At 33.5% G+C, this 19,831-nt stretch overlaps 2 protein-coding genes across 2 annotated transcripts; one reads left to right on the top strand and one right to left on the bottom strand.

The window, feature by feature from the left end:
- Nucleotides 1–1,475: 1,475 nt before the first annotated feature.
- On the top strand, nucleotides 1,476–8,587 carry TRIADDRAFT_59506 (uncharacterized protein; the record flags this gene model as incomplete). Its single annotated transcript, XM_002115578.1, has 10 exons — nucleotides 1,476–1,537; nucleotides 1,761–1,860; nucleotides 3,880–3,913; nucleotides 4,205–4,260; nucleotides 4,528–4,602; nucleotides 4,809–4,898; nucleotides 5,016–5,168; nucleotides 5,830–5,904; nucleotides 6,002–6,713; nucleotides 7,641–8,587. The coding sequence occupies 10 exons, from the start codon at nucleotides 1,476–1,478 to the stop codon at nucleotides 8,585–8,587; spliced, it is 2,304 nt and encodes a 767-aa protein (XP_002115614.1).
- A 3,524-nt stretch (nucleotides 8,588–12,111) lies between these two features.
- Nucleotides 12,112–17,318, bottom strand: TRIADDRAFT_59505 (uncharacterized protein; the record flags this gene model as incomplete). The annotated part of the gene is made up of 3 exons (XM_002115465.1): nucleotides 12,112–12,470; nucleotides 12,755–12,929; nucleotides 13,179–17,318. 3 exons carry the CDS (start codon nucleotides 17,316–17,318, stop codon nucleotides 12,112–12,114), a joined length of 4,674 nt encoding a protein of 1,557 aa, XP_002115501.1.
- Between the last annotated feature and the right edge of the window lie 2,513 nt (nucleotides 17,319–19,831).

Below are 19,831 nucleotides of genomic sequence, written 5' to 3'. Positions count from 1 at the left end.
TATTCATAAGGAAATAAACAATACCATCTTGAACTAGAATATCGTTATAATAGAGTCAATACTGCATCTTTATGACAATCATAATAGACGAGATAGAATCTCAATCATCTCGTCTTCATCACTTGAATATCATTTCTCATTGATCGATTTCGACTCAATAATCATCAATCCATTCAAATAGGCAATATGGTTACTAATGCCATTCATCAGCACTGTTTTGATGATGAATCATAGTGATTGTTAACTCCTATCCAATGTATCCAAGATATTAAATATAATCACAATGTGATAGGATAATCCATCGATCAGTTCAATGCTGTCATCAACTCAATAGGTCAGAGTTGCGAGAGGAAAGAAAAAGTGATTCAAAATAGGAGATTAACATTACAAAGCCAACATGACATCAGCAATGTAGGACAAAAGTAAATTATTTCTTCCTATTCTGTACCTTGATTTCGTCATCATTCTTTTAATTGGTTATTGCAGTAATAGATTGAATTCTATTCATATCCAGATTGGAAGGATACACTTGCCTCTAATCCAACTCCATGCCAATATTTGACGATACAGTATCATTTCATGATAAAGCAGTTGGGGTCGTCTGCTGGTTATTCAATAAATTAACCGAGTCCTTGTCCTTTAACGCAACTTTCATGAAAACATATTCATCATCATTATCATCCTTGATTACTCTTCCATCTATTTGGCTTTTCCATCCTCTATTTTGATCCAGCCAACGAACATCAAGACAATTGTAAATCGGGCATAAAATATCATTTTACTCAGGTTCATTTATATAAAATAGACAAAATCAAACGCGCTCCATCTCTGTCTTGCTCCACTAGGGCGGATCCTAATCTAAACATTAGCTATTGTCTCTTTAATTAAAGAAATTCGCCAAATTTTATCACTTTACCATCGTTATTTCACCCGCCATTTCAACTGGACGTAAGAGTTTTAAACTAGAAACGATATCACCTGGATCGTTATTAATCAAATATATTACAGGTTAGTCTCGGTTAATATAGAGATACCCATATTGAAAGGATTAGTTCACCATTTCTTTTTATTCTTAATTGCCTCTCTATAGTCTTGGTAGAACTCGACTAAGTTACACGATGTTTAGATAACTTGCTGATCGTAGTTTATCGTTAATAAAGTGAATTTATTGTATTAGAGTAACTCCAGCGATTCATCCGACTACAGGACTAGTAAACTTATTACTACAACCATTACAAATAGGATAATGAAAAACATTACAGAAATAATACAAAAAAACAGACATACGAGTACAGCAATCCATTCCTGACTGCTCATGATCGATATTGTCTTCTATTTCATTACTTTACAGCAATATCTTTCAGTCATTTCTTCAATTATTAACTATCTTCCTATCTTGGTTCTTGCCAGATCAAAACGATCTTATCACATTACTTCTATTTATCGACATAGTAATCAAAATCTAGGAAAACAACATGGGCAATGAAAAAAGCAAACCCAAACATAAATTGGATCCCAAGGAAGTAAATAAGGCAAGGTAATTTATTTTGGCGAATCCTTTCCTTCCTTTACAATCGTTCCATTAATTTAGGAATCAAATAAGATAAAAGTAGCCCTCATATTGAAAACAATGATTGAGAAATTGATCAATATCCGCTTGTTATTCCTATTTAAAATAGACATGACAGATACTATGTTGATGATCGGTAGATAGGAGAGGATTGATGTGAGTTGAAATGTTTATTCCATTGCTATTTTAGATCACGAAATAATCAATCCCCTCAAAGCAACAAATCTGAACATGTACGAGCCTCATTTGCTGATCCATGGGAAACACGCCAACGAAATCGGAGCTTAGATGTATGTTCAATTTTGCTTGAAAAGAATTCTCTTCAGTTTGTAAAGTATTCTTTTTTATGAATTATTATTCATCCGTCTTCGTCTATTTAGCGTAGACCGCTCAGTTATGCTCGTAAACGTGTAGAAGATAATTGAATTAATATTGATTTTTGTTCCATCGTCACAACGATCCATGTTGTGGTTAACGCTGTTAAATGGGGTCGCGATCGATATGATATCGGTCGGGTAGATCATGTTATGGACAACATCAAATGATCAATTTGACAACATGAAAATCCATTTCTTTGTAGTACCTATTGAATAGGAAGAAATGAACAAATTATTATTTTGTATTTTATACCATCTAAGTCAAAGATAAATTCCCTTAACGTTATAGCTTTGGATATATAGACCCAACAAAGGATTCAATGATGGGCTATATTCATCCTAGTCAAAGAGGATAGGCATAAGTTTCAGACCAAACTGAAGAAAATGATCATCTATTTGAAATTTTCATCCTAGTTGAAGACTTATTTGTAGCCACAAACGGTAGAATTAACTAGATCAGGCATGAAAAACGTAGTGAAACGATGCCAAATGATTTATTTTCGTGTATCTTTATATCCAAAGATTTTGATACATACAGAGCAGAACGATTTAATTTTAGTGCTTTCATCGTATTCATTGGTAAATTTCTTATTTTAAACTGTGGATTGGATACAGAAGCTGAACAGAATAATTCACTTTTCGTATTTTCATCATAGTCAATGGCTAATTCATTTGATTTAACGTAGAAACTGAAAAGAAATTCTTTTATTTCATAATTTTATCACGACCAGATATTAATTTCATGCTAATAACGCTAGATCGGACGTTCAAACTGAACAAAATCGAATTATTTTTTTTAAGTTTGTCATTTTGCAGCGCTAAATCCCTGTTAAGAAACGGTAGACTTACTGTAAAAGTTAGACGAAACCATTCACTTGTCATCTTTCCATCGTAGTCGAAGATTAATTCTATGCTTACATGCAATGGATTCGACGTAGAAACTGAACAAAATCACACAATTTTCACGTTTTTTTTGTACCTAGTGATAGATTAATATCGTCCCTATTACCCCTTAATTTGATATAGGAGATGAGCAAAATTATATTTTTCGCGTTTATCCGTCATAGTGAAGCATTAATTCTATCATTTATACCGTAGATTTGATATGGAAATTGAGAGAAAATCCTACATTCTGCATGTTTCTCATCTTACTGTAGCCAAAGATGAATTCCATCTATCCGTGCAAAGATTTGATGTTCAAACGGAACAAAATTCTTCTCTCGCATTTTTCATCCTAGCGAAAGATTAATTCCATCTTGACGTCCAAATATTATCGTAGAAATAGAAGAAAATAATTTTTACTATGATATTTTTATTCCAGTTCAAAATCATTACTAATAAATGCACTAGATGAATAACGTCAATTAATTTGATAGTATATTGATAGTAAAAAATGAATGGATCTTTTAGGCGAACGTCTAGTTTTTATTCTATACTAATTAAACGCATTGATGACATAAAAATGGATAAATTCTTTCTATGTTTAATTTATGTTTAACATTGATTAAGCATATTGACAGTATAAGATTTGATGGATTCTTTATGTCCAGTTTTTATTCAGTATTGAATCAAAGGATAGACATAAAGGATACTGCAATTAAGCTAGAAGTATATAGACTAAGAGCAATTGTGAACTCTGATTGACTTTAAGCAGAGTACGATATAAATCGTGCATGGCCATTGCATCTAGCCTTTAACTTTGAGAAAAGCTCTAGCATAAAGTATTATTGACCCATTCTAGAAGTAGACGGGCAATGATAACTCAAACTGACTTTCAAAGTTTAACGTTCATAATCAATATATCTAGCCTTTAGCTTTGAGAATAGCTCTGGCATAAAGTACTATTTACCTATTCTATGGGGCAAAATTAAGACATCTAGCGATTACATCCATTTCCCGAATTAAGTGCCGATTTCTTTCTACTATAATTAGGGCCTCCCCTCCAGTAGAGACAGCCGAGATGCGGGTAAGTCAGAAAGACATTGAGTTATCATTTCAATTTAGAATTTTACAAGAACTAATACAGTAGCTGAGAGTAATTTTATTTGCTATTAGTAATTCTATCAATAGTGCGTTTTAGTTACAGTCTAAATGGATTATCAAGTTTTTCCAGTTTCATCGAACGCTTGTACATTTGTGCTATTTTCTGTCCATGTATATTATGGTCGTCTCCATTACAACATATTCGAATTTTCTGTCTTCCCGTTGCATATATTCATGTGTTGCTATTTTCTCTTATACTCCTTCAATATTCAAGGCAATCATCGATCAGCGACTTTAGCATTACGTAGAGGAGAATCATTCTTAGTTGAGGTAAGCGGATAGATTCTTTTACTATTTTTATTCCATAAAATGTACGATATGAGAACCAAAGCAGTAGTTCGTCTGGAGATAACTTTCATTTTATTCTATAACGACAGTCTATTGACAGCTAAAGAGTTCTTATAAGGTTTCTATCGTAGTTTGCCATATAAATTATGCGAAAAAGCTCAGATTACCTTATGCTGAAGTAAATTGGAATGACTTTAAGCGTATATTCTATTAACAATTATAATCGATGGTCGCTATTGTTGTCCGCAGTATCTGATGAGCACATTAGTTTACGAAGAAGAAATGGAAACTATGACCGCAAAATACATTCTACAACATCTACAGGTAAAATGCATAGAATTAAGTATCAACTCCATCAAATAAATTCGTTTATTGATAAAATAACAACCGTTTCTATTGTTGAAATGGCGATCTTACTTCTATTTTACAATTAAGAAAACTGAATAATCATTAAATTAGTAAATTGAGTAAATTAGTAGCACACATTCTTAAATTATTGCTCATCTATTCATCTTGCTTATTCGATTTAGGAAAGAAAAGCAAGAAATTTGCTCAATATACAACCTACAGAATTGAGAATATGTCCCTATGATATTATTCTGTACGATGCTGCAACCAAGGTTTGACATTACCATTGCAAAATTAAATTAACCAAGATGAATCCATTCTTGATTGATAATATTTACAAGCAACGATTTGATATGATTTTAATTTCAATTCTTTTTTCCGCCATTTAGGAGAGACAAGATTTACTCCAATTTGAACGTCTAGAAGCCTGCCATCATATCACTGGCAGTAAAATCTTTAATAGCTTGCTGCTATTAATTATGCTTGTCCCGAATAATAATAGGCAGCGTTTAATCTATATGTTTCAATGTAGTACAACACCGGTGAGTACTAAAATTGTAAATCCGTTCCTGTATTGAATCTCATCGTTGTTTAGAAATTTCATGTTAATCTAACCATTAGCAATAATATTATACAGTAATTAAAAGGTATAATCTCTAAAAGATCTACCCATGAAATAGCGATTAGGCCCAAAATGGGTCGGACGGATGGTTAAAATTTACTGATTTTCCTAACTAAAATCTGCATTACTCGTACCAGTACCCTATTATTCTCATAGCTTGATAGATCTGTTAGTAGTTCTTTAGGCTAAAGTTTTACATAGCTATTCTGAGTGATAGCAATAAGGTCATGAGTTGAATTAAAACTTGCTAAATTACTCTATCATCATCTTCCTGTAACTGCAATACCAACTCAACAGTATACAATTTTCAAATTGTCTGCTTATATTAGTTACTTATTACATATATATTATATACAATATAGTAGAAATAAGGTCATAAATGGAACTAACAATTAAAACTTGCTAAATTGATACGCTATTCTCTACTTGTATCTACATTTCGCATTTGAAAATAATCATGAAAATTTTAAAGCAATCTTCTATCCTATCCTTAAATACAGGCACATGATTTCTTAAGTAATTTTCACATTTATTCATGGAATCGAATACTTTATAACATTGAATTATTTCGTATATTTTAGGCCGAAATGATATCTGATAAAGTTAATGTAGCTAGAGCGAAGACACCAACCAACCATTTACAAAAATCAAATAGGGTATTGTTTCACTGTTGTTTTATCAAGTCAACGCACAGTAGTAGAATTAGCGGATATTGCTTATAACCTAAATCTTGAATTTCTCTACATACTGTAGATTCTACCTCCATCAGAGCCAGCTCATACAACCCGTGCACAAGCTATTACAAACGGAGTGAGGGCGCATCCATTACAAGATAGGACAACTGCAAATCATTCCGTTTCCCCTAATTTACCTTACTCTAGTAATAATAGCACTCCCACGTCGGTTTTAGATCATTCATTTTCAGGCCGAGTACTAACTGCATCTCCATCATCAACTGAAATTGGAGCAATACAAAATGCTCAGTTGCTACAGCAAACGCAACTGCAACAGCAACTACAGCAAGCGCAACTGCAACAGCAACTACAGCAGCCACAAGTGCAACAACTACAGCAGCCACAAGTGCAACAGCAACTACAGCAGCCACAAGTGCAACAGCAACTACAACCATTACCTCCAGTTGTTCAGAATCTTACTACTACTAATCAAACTAAAGATGATACAGCAACATCTACGTTATTAAAAGATCTAATTGAGGCAGTTAAAGAAATAAAGTCTAGCCCAAATGAGATTAAGCAGTCAAGCACGAAAAAAGGCAAGAAGCAAAAGAGTAAAAAAGGCAAGAACAAAGTTGCAAGTAACCAAAGTGATTCTGAAGGAGGTGAAGATTCAGAGCCAACCACTTCTGTAAATGGAAAAGACCAGGAATCGTCTAGCAGTGAGAGTGATTCAGAAAGTGAAAAGGAAACTCCTTCCAAAGATGTATTAAATAATAAAGCAAAATCAGGTATGGATCACAGTTTCGTTATTAATTTAAAAATAGAAAGTTCATGCAAAGATAGCTAGCTCCCAAAGCTTGGATCTATCTCGTCAATTATAGCAGTTTATACCTCAGATTAATATGATTTGTAAAATAATGTCAGTATCATTCATCTACCGTTACTATTTTACCTTTACCTTGCAAGGGGAAATGTTCTCAGATAATTAATCGGCAATTTACTAATAATATTTAAAAATAAGCAAAATTTTTTAACTGCAAGCAAATCGCTATATCGTAGTCACTTGAGATCTGAGATTAATACCGTAATAAATACTAGTACCAGCACCTGTAATACCTTTATGTTACTGTTCTTAATAAATTATGTAGCGATCTCAGGATAGATTGGTAGTTCTTAAATAAATTGAGAGAATTTGTTACATGAATAAAGTGTAAAAGTGAATCAACACTTTTTACTTGCAATATATTTCAGATTTAGATCCTTAACAAATGATATTAGTATCATTTCTTCTTAGTTTATACGAGGTAGTGATCTCAAGTTAGGCTAATAATTTCTAATTAATATGAGGAGATAGATGGAAAGGGTGATCATAAATCTACGTTGAATCGATATCCTCCGTTAGTCAAAGACTTAATTTAGTATCTTCTACGAATAGCAATATCTGTAATCCTACCCTTGCTCTTACATCATTACTATTTACATTTCAGCAAAATAAAATTCTAATACCGTAGTGATCTCAGTATAAATTGATAAAATGATAATTATTTATTGAGGGCTAAATTTTAAATGGTATGTGGAGCAGATTAGCAAGCAAATCTTTTTAGATCACAGCGAAATATGATAAAATATATGTAATTGATTAATAGATTGGTATTGCTAACAAAACTATTGCTATAGCATAATTATGGGTAAATATTCATCCTAATCTTTTTAAGATCAATCGTCAACCCCCAAGAGTAGCAAAAAATCCAGGAAAACTCGTCGTTCTAAAAATAAAAATTTGGATAATGATGATCGATTTAGTATAACATCGGAAGAATCCAATCGATTACTAACGGGGCGAGATGAAATAGATCGACTCAGTGCGAATAAATTTTCCTCATCAGCATCGCCTTCAATAGTAGATACGTTCAATCCTCCTACTCAGGATCAAAGTATCAATGAATACACTTTGCTAGCAGCACAGCAACAAGTTGATTTTCAAGAGGCGCAATTGCAGCTATGGTATCAATCCTTGTTGCAGCGACAACAAGAACAAAGTGACTATCAATCTATCTTACAAGAAGCTGCAATTTCCCAGCAGCAACAAGTTGAACAAGTGGCTATACAGCAATCAGCTATCATTCAGCAATTACGCGATCAAGTTCTAATTCAGCAAGATGCCATTGCACATCATCAACAACAAGGAGAGATTGCACTACAAACAGCAGCTGCCTTAAAACAACAACAAGAATTGCAAGAATTAATACTACAACAACGTGAACAGCAAGAACAGTCTATACAACAAGCAATAGCTACAGAAAAACACAAACAGCAACAAACTGAATTACTACAAACGCTCTTATTACAACAGCAGAAGATTAATACGTTGCAAAATCAAGTTCAAAAGAAGCAGGGCAATGATAATCAAGAAAATCAATCCACAGACAGCAAGACCGAAAATCAAGGGCAAAATACACCAGCTAATGGCCAAACTAATCAGTTCAATCCATTACTAAACGTATTAGCAAATCCTGCAATTGGAACACAAGAACAACTTTTACCGTTATTACTTCAGCAGCAGGCATTAAATCAAAATCCACTAGATCAATTCAATCCCAATAACATGCAAAATTTACTTTTACTTCAGCAATTGCAATTAAATGGCCAGCAGTCCTTTTAATGGGCAAATATCTAGAAATTGTTTACATATCTTTAATAATATCTTCTCAACCTTTCTGTTTTTTTTTGCCTTTATAATCGAAAAGATGCAATTAGAACTAAAATTTACTGTTCAATTAAACAGCCAAGAAATAAGTTAATATGATTTGAGAAACGAATTCATCACATGTAGGTGATATGTTTTAGCTTTTTCCAACAAATAGGAGAAAGTTATTTCCACAGCAGCAACTACTAAGCTGCAATAGCCAAGTAGCTGCGAAATATTTACAATCTTTTTATTTTGGGCTATTAAAATAGTCAAAATACCTTGATAATTTTACTTAATAATGTAATTCTATACTTGAATTGATTGTATTTTCTCTGTTCGTCAATGGTTTCTGATAATATCATGATCAGATTTGTAATTTAAGCTTTTCATTTGTTAGTCTATTAGGTGACCAGAATCTGCTTATTTAACTTTTTCGTAGAGATTTTATGTTTTAGCTTGCATTACTTTTACCTGTTTCATGTATAAAGTACATTAAAATTATTAAATTGATTTATTTTCATCCATCATTTTCTTTACTCGGTTGTTTATTGTAACATTTTAATTTCTAATTATATGCCCTACCGTGGTATGTATTAGAAAATTGACCTCAATCCTAATCTATGGTATATAATGTATTCTATACCATCTTGATATCATATATGTATGTAATCGTAGTAAATGGAATAATCATGAAATTGAATCAGTCTAGAAGTCTGCAACGGTTCTACGATCTCTCCAAACCATTTCTAGAGTACAGAAAAGTTTACTACGTAATTACAAGAATGATTGCATTTTAGACCTGAAATGGGATCAAATTGATCATATCAAAGCCTTTAGCATAACAGTTGATGCCAAACTGGGTTTTAAGTAATGTTGCAGTAGTTTACCGATGGAATGATTGATAATTTGATAGGAATGCTTAGTTATGATTACATACTAAATATTTGTAATATCCATTAGTCAGATTGATGAGATGCAGGCTAAGATTTCTTATGCTACAGTTGAAATCCTAGTACAATTTTATGTGATATTCTTGTCATCTCTTAGTCAAATTGACAAAGATATTGGCCACATTTCATGTGTTGCAGCTAGATCTCGAATATAATTTCATGTAATATTCTTCCAATATACACTATGTAGACGCGTTGATGGGACACTGTCTAGATTTTATGTATTGCAATGGGAATCTCTTTTGGAATGTCTAATGAAACCAAAGATAAAGATACCGCAAAGATATTTATCTGATTTCATGTTCTATCATTGCGTTTCTATAAAGAAGATTGATGCTAAGAATGGATTTCATGTGGTATGATTCCAAATTCCCATAGAAAAAATTATGATACCAAGTCAACATCTCATTTCATGGAATGGGATTTTAATCTCCAATTAGAGGAATAATAAAGACAGCAACTAGATTTTTATGTCGAGAAATTCTTATTGTTATGAAAATTTTTGACTATTTTTAAATCTACTTCGACTTCTTGCATTATTAAAAGTATTAATTTATCCTCTTTTGCCTACGACAACAAAATGGAAAGACAGTACCATTTAATAAATATTGTAGCAATTCACAGACTGGTATCGCAATAGATTATGAATTGTTGACTATTTCTCTCTAGAATAACCATTTATTTGCCTAACGGCTTTTCTCTTTCACTTAATGAATGTTAATAATCTTTCATTGGCTTCTGCATATAACTCATTTCTGTTATAGCTTTTATCATTGGACTAAAAAATAATAATTAGAAAAATTCTTCTATATCATGTACGATTAATAAGATTGTCATTAAGCTATTCCTGTCTATATCCTCATTATTTATCAGACTGTGATGACATTATGATTATTATTTCTTACTGTATTTAGCGTAGCTTACTGTCAATTTTAAATCTTAGAAACAAGACATTAATGACCATCGGACTAAGACAACAATTGAATAATAGGCAATGTCTACTTTTAATCGCCATGTGGATGAGGAAAATGTAATTGGAATAATAGCACACTCTGCTACTAAGAAATTAATGTAGCGCAAATAACATTTAATTATTTTTTTGAACTTTTATATACCTTACGCTTAATGTCATCTGTATGCGAAGATGAATAAATGTATATGTCTAGAAATTTTGTTCCTGCTTGCTTAAATGCATTTTTTTCGGTGTTTCTTTCCATCGTACACCGTCTAGATTAGACGAAAGTACCGTAATATTATTCATCGCCTGAAATTTTATTCTGTTACAACCAGTAGCCGATATTTTCGAAAGCCTTATTTAATTATTTATTTTTCTCAACTACTCAATCATAAGGACGTATAATGTATGAGTTCTTAATATTTATCAAGACTTACTTTATTAAACATAAAGTTTTACACTGTATACTATCACTGTATTCCTAACACATAACTACCTTAATTAGCTGAAATTATTACAAGACGATATTGAAATTAGTGTGGATTAGCAAGAACTTTCTATCTGGCTACGTTAAGCATTGATAACTGGCAGTAATCTACCGAAATAATACAGTATAGGCGCATTTTTATGTACCTGCTACTTCGATGGAAGCAGATTTCAGCACCAGAAATCGGTTTGCCAAAACTTTCCTCACTTCATTACAGTAAATACTTAGCTTTGAACTATATGTTTAATCTCTATACAGACGTAAAGTCATATCCCACTCCAATCTATTCTGCGAAATAGTTAAAATAAAGTCATTGATTTGACCATGACTGCATCATCATCGATTCACAGACGTACACTAATAGTTTGGGTAATAATCGATTGATTTATTAGTTGTATGTAACTTTTTCGAGTAAAATATACCATTTACCTCTTAAATAGAAATTGTACTCGGGCAAATTATCATCCTATTCGATCATAGCGAATAATCATACATCTTATAGATGTAATGAGGTTGTTTCAATACCTCTATTCAGTAGATATCACCAAAATCATGGTAAAATAAGCAATAAATCCTACGCAAAGATACAATAAGACAACTGTATCATGTGTCGACATGAAACTATCAGATCGTATCGAAAAAGTTATGGCCAAGTAATGCAAATAGCTAATATATTGTATTTTCGTACAGCAAAAATAGCAGAGTAAGAAATTGAAGTGGCCAATATAAATTAAAGTTTAATTTATAAAACTAGCATGATAGATATTTAGTTGGTATAAAAGAGTCTTGTTACTCAAAGGCAAGTCTAACCATGACTTCTTCGATATAAGCATCGGATTGTAAAAATTAACTATCGATTTCTGTAACTAGCGAGTATTTACTCATATGCTGGCAATCTGGCTTGTAAAAATGATTTAAGATCAAACACACATATACTCGTAAACCAGTTCCAGTCGCGTCAATGATTACTTTCCCTAATAATAATAGTTATAATTTAAACTTGTGGTTAATTTAAGTTCAAAGGTTATGTATTTCAAAATTTTTGCATAGTTTACTTTATTAATTAAAATCAATTTTATCTATTCGATTATCTATTCATTATTTATTATTTTTTATCCCAAGCATATTCCATGACAAATGTTGGTAACTCAGGAAGAATAGCTCTCATACGATTATGATAATCAACCAGTAATGAGTCAACTGGAAATGCTAATTGATGTCTGCCAACTAAATTTGCACATAAGACGGTCGCTTTACCACGTGAAGGCACTAACTTTAAATAATTTTGGGCACAACTTATTACACTATGATGATTGAAAAATTCTACTTGAACAGTAATATTATGAGCTTTTGGAAGATGTAATTTCCGCTTACAGCCAATAGCTAATGCTGGTTCCTTTGATATATGGATAGTTCCAGATGTTGACGTTTTTTCCTCAACAGGGCAATTGATTGCCTGAGAATCTAGTAGTAGATTATAAAGTTTGCTTTAAAAATAAGAACGAAATAGATTTGAAAGAAGTAATACAAATTATACTTTATAAATGATAATAACGTCGATTTATCCAGAGTAGAAGGCAAAATGTTATTGCTCACAGAGAATAATAATTAGATAGATTTATCAGATGGCGATTATAAATTTATGAATATTAACGTTAGAAGAATTATTAAAATTTTAACCGTGATTTAATTCGATGATTTAAGATCATGATGATACTAGGTTTAACTTCAGAATCTTTTTATCTTACCTTCTTCATCAATAAAGCACTGGCAATGATTTGAAGAAGTACAATTCATGTGGTATCCGTTAATACACTGGCATTGTTGATTTGGACCACATTTCATATTTGCTACTGGACAATGATGATTATTGAAACATCCTGATTTTGGCAAACAGATTTGACCATCACCTTCAGTTCCATTCTAGATTGAATAAGATGGAATTTTGAAATTTAAATTGTTAATTTTGGATTGATTATTCTACGATCTCTAAAGTTTTACTTGTTGTAGATAGAGCATTGGAAGTAACTCCTTTATGCTAGATTAATCACTTCTACAGATCTATTGAGCATCGCCAGCTAAACTTTGCAAGTGAAATGACTAATGAAGGTTAAACTCTTCAATGTGAGAATGTAGAAAAAAAAACTCAAGTAGATGATTATTCTTTCTTACCTTACATATACATTGACCTTCTTGACATTCCTTATAAGGTTCATTACATTTACTGTCACAGGATTTTTTGGTGGAAGGTTTAGTTAATTCATCACAACCTGTGACATTATATCCAGTATTTACATCTAGGCACCAAACTTGTCTTGTTCCATTCTGCCAAGGACTAGTTTGCCACTCAACTTGTGCACATTGTGCTTGTGATTGAGTGCAATTTATGATCTGGATATTGTTTGTAGGACATTTCTGACCATTATATCTGCTAGGCCTTAAGACATGGCGAACCCTTATACGATGTGGTTGACTATCATTTCTATTACAATTACGATAGCAAGGACTAAATGAGCTCCAACTGGTCATAACACAATCATCCTTACATGGAATATAGCAATTTCTTTCAACGTCAATGTCCATAAACTGAATGAGTTCATTTAATTTGGTAAAATTCTTTACCTCCTGCATAGATTGCGTTAGCTTTTGATTAAGGCAATAGGTGAGATCAAAATACTTCCCGTCATAACGTGTGCAAGTAATACTCCTAGATTTTCTTCCATAACCACATTGACGTTGCGATGTTTTACATGCAGACCAAGAACTTCGAGTTATGATATAATTTACACATGGGCGAATGTTGCAAGACTTCTGTTGTTGTAATTGCTGACTGGATGGGCATGCTTTTCCAATACCTGTAGCATTGAAAAGAATGCTACGATGGCGTGTTGAAATGCCTTTTAATCCGCATGATTTTGAACAAGAAGACCAATCTGACCATGGTGAGAGTGCACAATCAACATCGCAATCTTCTCGACAACCGCGTACTCCTTCAGGTGGTCTAGTTTTGCATAACGATGTTGCAACAATTTGTTGATTTTGATTCTTGCAATAAATAGGACGATATTGTAAGCCATCACCGCAACGAGATCGTGGATAAGTTCGACAAGTAGCCCATGAGCCAGCATCCCATGAGAATTGATCTTCATCGATATAGCGCTGTTGAAATAATAAATTAGGTTGTAAACATTCGTAGCGTTTCCTGGTTTGCCTTAAGATTCTTCGAGTACGACATTGTGGTTTACCACTGGTACGATTATTAATGGGTCGTAAGTTCAAGATGCAATTTCCAGGCTGCCAAGGAGTCCATAAACTATAAACGCATTTACCAGGACATGCAATATGGCATGATTCTACTGAATTTGGTTTATCAGCTATTAATAAGCATCGTTGATCATCTAAGACATGGCCATGTCGATCACTACAGTAAACTTTACGGCTTTGAAAGCCTTGACCACAACGTTTCGATAGATTACGAAATAGACATTGGCTCCAAGTTGTATAATGCCAACGAATATCATGGCATAGTCTCTCTTGGCATATTTCTAACTGGAATAAACTTGGGCATGGACGACCACCATATTGCGGAGCTCGTAATACAGTTCTTGTACGATTTCTTAAGCTGTCACCGCAATCATGTTGGCAAGGATTCCAAACTGACCATGTACTAACAATGCAGTCGATCGAGCAATTTTTGAAGCATCGACGATTAATAGCGAGTTTATTCTTAGCATATTGCTGGCACCAACGATGATCGACAATGATTGAATCGTTTCTTTGGCATGTTAAATGGCGATGTTGTAAACCTTGGCCGCAATTGGAAGCTTTGAGCAAACAACTGGACCAGGGACTGGGTAACCATGCGTATTCAAAGCAATGTCGATTGGTGCATTTAGATTGCTGTTCGAGGTGGCTTGGATCGATATATCGGCAAACTCTTAAACCTTCTTCTCGATTATAATTTGTAAAAGTGCGATATCGCTTTCGATTTGGATTGATCCAGTGATTAGAACAAGATTGTGAACAATTCGACCAAGCGGACCATGGAGTTAAACTACAATCACCTTGGCATGGAACGAAACATTTTCGAAATATTTCTGGCATTTTTAATGATCGATTCTTTAAGCAATAGTTAAGCGCAACAATATTGTTATTCTCTAGGTGAATACATTGGGCCATTCTAGATTGCATGCCAACACCACACAACGGGTTTCTTCGGTCAAAATTTAATAATAGGCATGCTTGCCAAGATCCTGTACGCCAAGTATAAAAATTTGTAGATGATAGCTTGGATGAAGATGAGTACGGCATGGATGATGATGAAGAAGCAGACGAAATACAAGATAGATTGGTCAATTTTGTATATTCCACGATAAGACCATTACGAGTCATATTACTTGGACAAGGATGGCCACCAACAGAATGATATTGTAGGACAACCCGTAATCGTTTATTTTGCGCTTTTGGTTTGCAAAAGATCATTGATGAGGATGGAGGGGGTGAAGACCAATCGCTCCATGGTGATAATTGGCAATGCAATGGGCGCTCTTGTTGTTGATCATGACATTTTCGCTCTAATGGAGGTTGCATTCGATATTGGCATAATGACATGGGTAAAATTCTCTTCTCGAAGACATCAAAGCAATTTACGGTCCGATATTGGTAACATCCATCGGCAAAACAAGTACAATTTGACCAAGACTGAGTGATCCATATAGGCAAATAATGCCTAACAGTCATACTTTCGATAAGCTGGGATGAATATGGACATGGTTTGCCACCAACACCTGGATCTGCTAAGATATAACGTATACGAACTTGGCGATTTTCTTGTAGCATCATCATGGTTGAATTCAATCTTATCGGTATTAGTTGTAATGTTTCAGTTTGCCAATCGCTCCAACGACTAAGGATGCAATCATTTAAGCATGGCAGTGTACATGATTTACTGAAAGCTGGCCGCTTCCATAATTTACAATATCTATCCATGACCATACGATGATTTTGATCGATACAATAAACACTACGAAATTTACGACCAGTTTGACAATATGGACGACTATTAGCATTGGATAGTAAACAGGTTGACCATTTATCGGCAAACCATTGATAGCAAGATCGCATTGAGCAATTTCTACTTTCTGTCAGGGGTGGACAGGCTTGTCCATTTTGTTTTGGTGGTATTAATACTTGCCGATGGCGTCTTGAAAATGAACGATAAGGTGAACAACATGATGACCATTCTGACCAAGGCCCAACTAAGCAATCTCTCTTGCAATCGATTATACATAAGCGATTGAAAACTGGTTTATTTTCTTGTCCTCCATCATGTTGGCAATATTTTTCATTAACCATATTACCTCGATCATTGACGCACCATACTGCTCGCGATTGCCATCCGACATTGCCACATTGCTGTTGCCCAGCTAATAAGGAAGGCCAACGAATCTGGCATAAACTCCATTCGCCTGTTTTCCATTGCGGTTTTGGCTTATGAATGAGCTTGCAAGTTCGTTGATCTAGCAACGGAGGACACGAATAAATTCCATTATCAGGATTGAGATAATTAATATGGCGTTTTCTGGATTGAATTCCTATTTGAGGCGATTTGGATGGATTATGGCTAAATTGACAATCTGACCACGATGACCAAGAAGAGACTTGGCATTGACTACCAATGGCACAAATTTCTTCTGCATGGGGTCTGGCTTGAATTGAGCAACCATGGCTAAAGTGGCCATCATAGCTTACACATTGAACTGTTCTATACCTTTTAGATATTGTTGTAGGTAGCATATGCTGGCTTGATCTTGCCATACTCGTAGCCGTGTTACTATTTAAAATAGATTGTTGCTTACAAGAAGACCACGGTCCTACTATCCATCTTGTAAACTTGGCATTTTCTTCATGCTGTTGATCAAGAATGCTCATTTCCATCAATTTAGGCTTTGACTTGAAGTTACTAACTTTACTATAAAGAATAGTTCGTGTTCGATAGCGCAAATTTAGCGATGAATTAGATTGCCATGAATTCCAAGATGTTAAAATATGAGATAAAGTTGAATTGGAGCAAGGACTATTGATATCCTTCGGTTTAGGTATATCACGACAGTAGTAATAAGGTGAGATTTTATGCGTCGGCTTATAAATGCAATAAAATCTTCCATAGCTTTTCCATGGCTGACTGTCTACAGATGTGAAGGAGACTAAACAATCCCATCTAAAAACACTGGATTGATTGTTAGCATTGCTAATGATGACTAAATGCAATAAAATTGCAAAACATATCCAATATGAATTGCACTTAGACATGTGTTATTATTTTTTTCTTCTTCTTCTTCTTCACGTCAATTTAGCTGTATGGCTTGCAAATGACGGTAGTATTTTTTTTATAACTTGGTCGTACGTTCTAACTGATATAGAGATCAATTTTGGGATAAAATTAGCCAGTGATGACGACAATTTAAGGAATAATTGATGTCTGACCACCTGCTAGGGTAGTCAGGTTTGAACTTGTAGGCATTATAGCTACTAACCGAAGGATTTACAGGCGTTTATTGGTGGAAAATAATAAAATCAAGTTAAAAAATAAAAATAAATGGGTCGGTAGAAAGGATGGATTAGGTAGATAAATAAACATCGTGTTAAAAATAGTATGCGACGACGACACTTGGCAATGAAATTCGATTTGATGATTTGTTACAGGTGATTAACAAGTATGCATTGATTAAGTGATTCGCTAGTCAATAAGGGTACGGAAGAAATGAATGTAGTAATAAGGAAGAAATCAGTTCACATTTGTTATTAGCAATAAGAGTCTTACAGATTGAGTTTATATTACATCGGAATGATAAATGAACGGTTGATTTTCTTTCTCCTCCCCAGCTAAGTTTTCGTATACGGACGATAATTAGTTCAAGCTTTCGAGCCTCACAGGGTGGTAGAAGGATAAAATGAAGGTTTAGCACGGACGATAGCTTTGTTTAAGTAGTAAGTTATAACTATCGGTTTCAATAACCTTAACGGTAGTTATTTGGTATCATGAACAAGATTAAATGGCAATAATAGTTCACTAAATTACTCATACAAGATACGACGTATAAAAAGAAGAGCTTCAAAAATTTGCTGTTGTAAACGAATATAATATTAAACTTGATCATTTACTTTACTCTATAATGTATAGGGATATGAGAATCTATCTATCGTTATAAATCCATCTCAATTGAATCGAGTTCAGAAAGATTGTATTGCATACTAATACTTGAAGATGAAAAATCTCCATTTTGCATCATTATAAATTAACTTTTCTCGTTAATATATCGACATTCAGAAAATGGCTATGAATAGTGATATATCGCTATTTAAAAATAATATCAATTTTACCACGTAAGGATATGATAATAATCCTATCGGTCTAAATGAAATTCAGTTCAATTAAGTTCAGAAAGTTTCCGCGGTAAATTATACGTTAACATTGAATATTTACATTATGTGGATGTATGGATGTTTACTTAAATAGGTATTAAAGAATGCAAAGGCTGACAGAAAACATGGATCAGAGCTTAAATATGAAATATAAAATGGCAAAAAGCTAATATGCGATGGATACTGATCGAAATTCAGTCTGTCGTTGTTATTGTCGAAACTACTGGTCAATAGGTGCCTTTGGCTGCAATCCCGGCACTAGTTCTTAACGTGGTACACGAAAGGTATAAAATTAGATGATCAGAAGACTTATCAGTAGTATTCCGGCAATAGCTTACTTATGATAGATTGAACGGTAATAGTTAAACCCTCATATGGAGTAAATAAATACTATTTACCGATGAGTTGAGTATCAAGCTTAATGGGTAATTGTATTTCGTTTAGTAATAGTCTGTATCAATTTTTATTACGCCGATTTTCATAAAATATTCGAGTGCAACTAATACTAGAAATAAACCTTGAGGAGGTAAACGGATCGATTAGACGATTAGAAAGTACCGTTAATTTTCCCAGTCAAATAAGATGAATTGACATTTTTAAATTTTACCAATTCTACCAATTATTAGTATTAATGAAAGCTCCGAGCGATGCGCTAGGAATCCTTCAAAGAGGAATAATGAGAAATTACTCCGCTATTTTGTAAATTTATTGGTGGCAATGTGTAGCTTAATTTCTAAATTGATTCCTTAAATCAATGATTTGGCAGTATCGTGAAGAAGTTTACTTCTTGGTATTTCAATCCAATCGATTTTAGATCGGACTGTAGGAGATTGCTATCATTGTAAATAGGCTTTCCTAATGCCTCTTGATTATGATCATTTTTTACAAATACTGTGAAAAAGTTTCCTTCTTGGCATCTCAATCCAATAGAGTTTATTTTCGGTAATAGCAGTTGCCATTATCGCAAGTAGGCTTACCTAAAGAGCCATGATTGTGATAATAATTCATTACTAGTACAAGGAAGAAGTTAATTCCTTAACAAGTTACATACGCTATCGTATTTCAGCAGCTTCTTTAACTGTGTTGATCATTTATTTGTAATAGAGTGAAAAAATTTTCCAATTGATTATTGCTCTATGATTAATTATTCTGAAAGTCCGTAATAAAAGCCTCTTTGTAAATTTTATATTGTGTAAGACAATTATTTGGTGGGATAGTTTGTTTTATTACAGTGTGCAAACAATTACGAATACAGCAAAACAATTTTGAGCTGTTCATGATTGCATCAAGTTCGCTTCTTTCCGGCAACTAGCTGATTGCTATCCTGGTTCTATAAGCTTTCTTATTGTGTTCATAATATAGTGACTTCCTTCCTGATATAGTCAGGAAATGTTGCTTCT

This window comes from Trichoplax adhaerens, genomic scaffold, assembly GCF_000150275.1.
Source record: "Trichoplax adhaerens TRIADscaffold_11 genomic scaffold, whole genome shotgun sequence".
Classification (NCBI taxonomy): domain Eukaryota; kingdom Metazoa; phylum Placozoa; class Uniplacotomia; order Trichoplacea; family Trichoplacidae; genus Trichoplax; species Trichoplax adhaerens.
The sequence above is the reverse complement of the archived record's forward strand: the minus strand, read 5'-3'. Positions and strand labels throughout refer to the sequence as shown.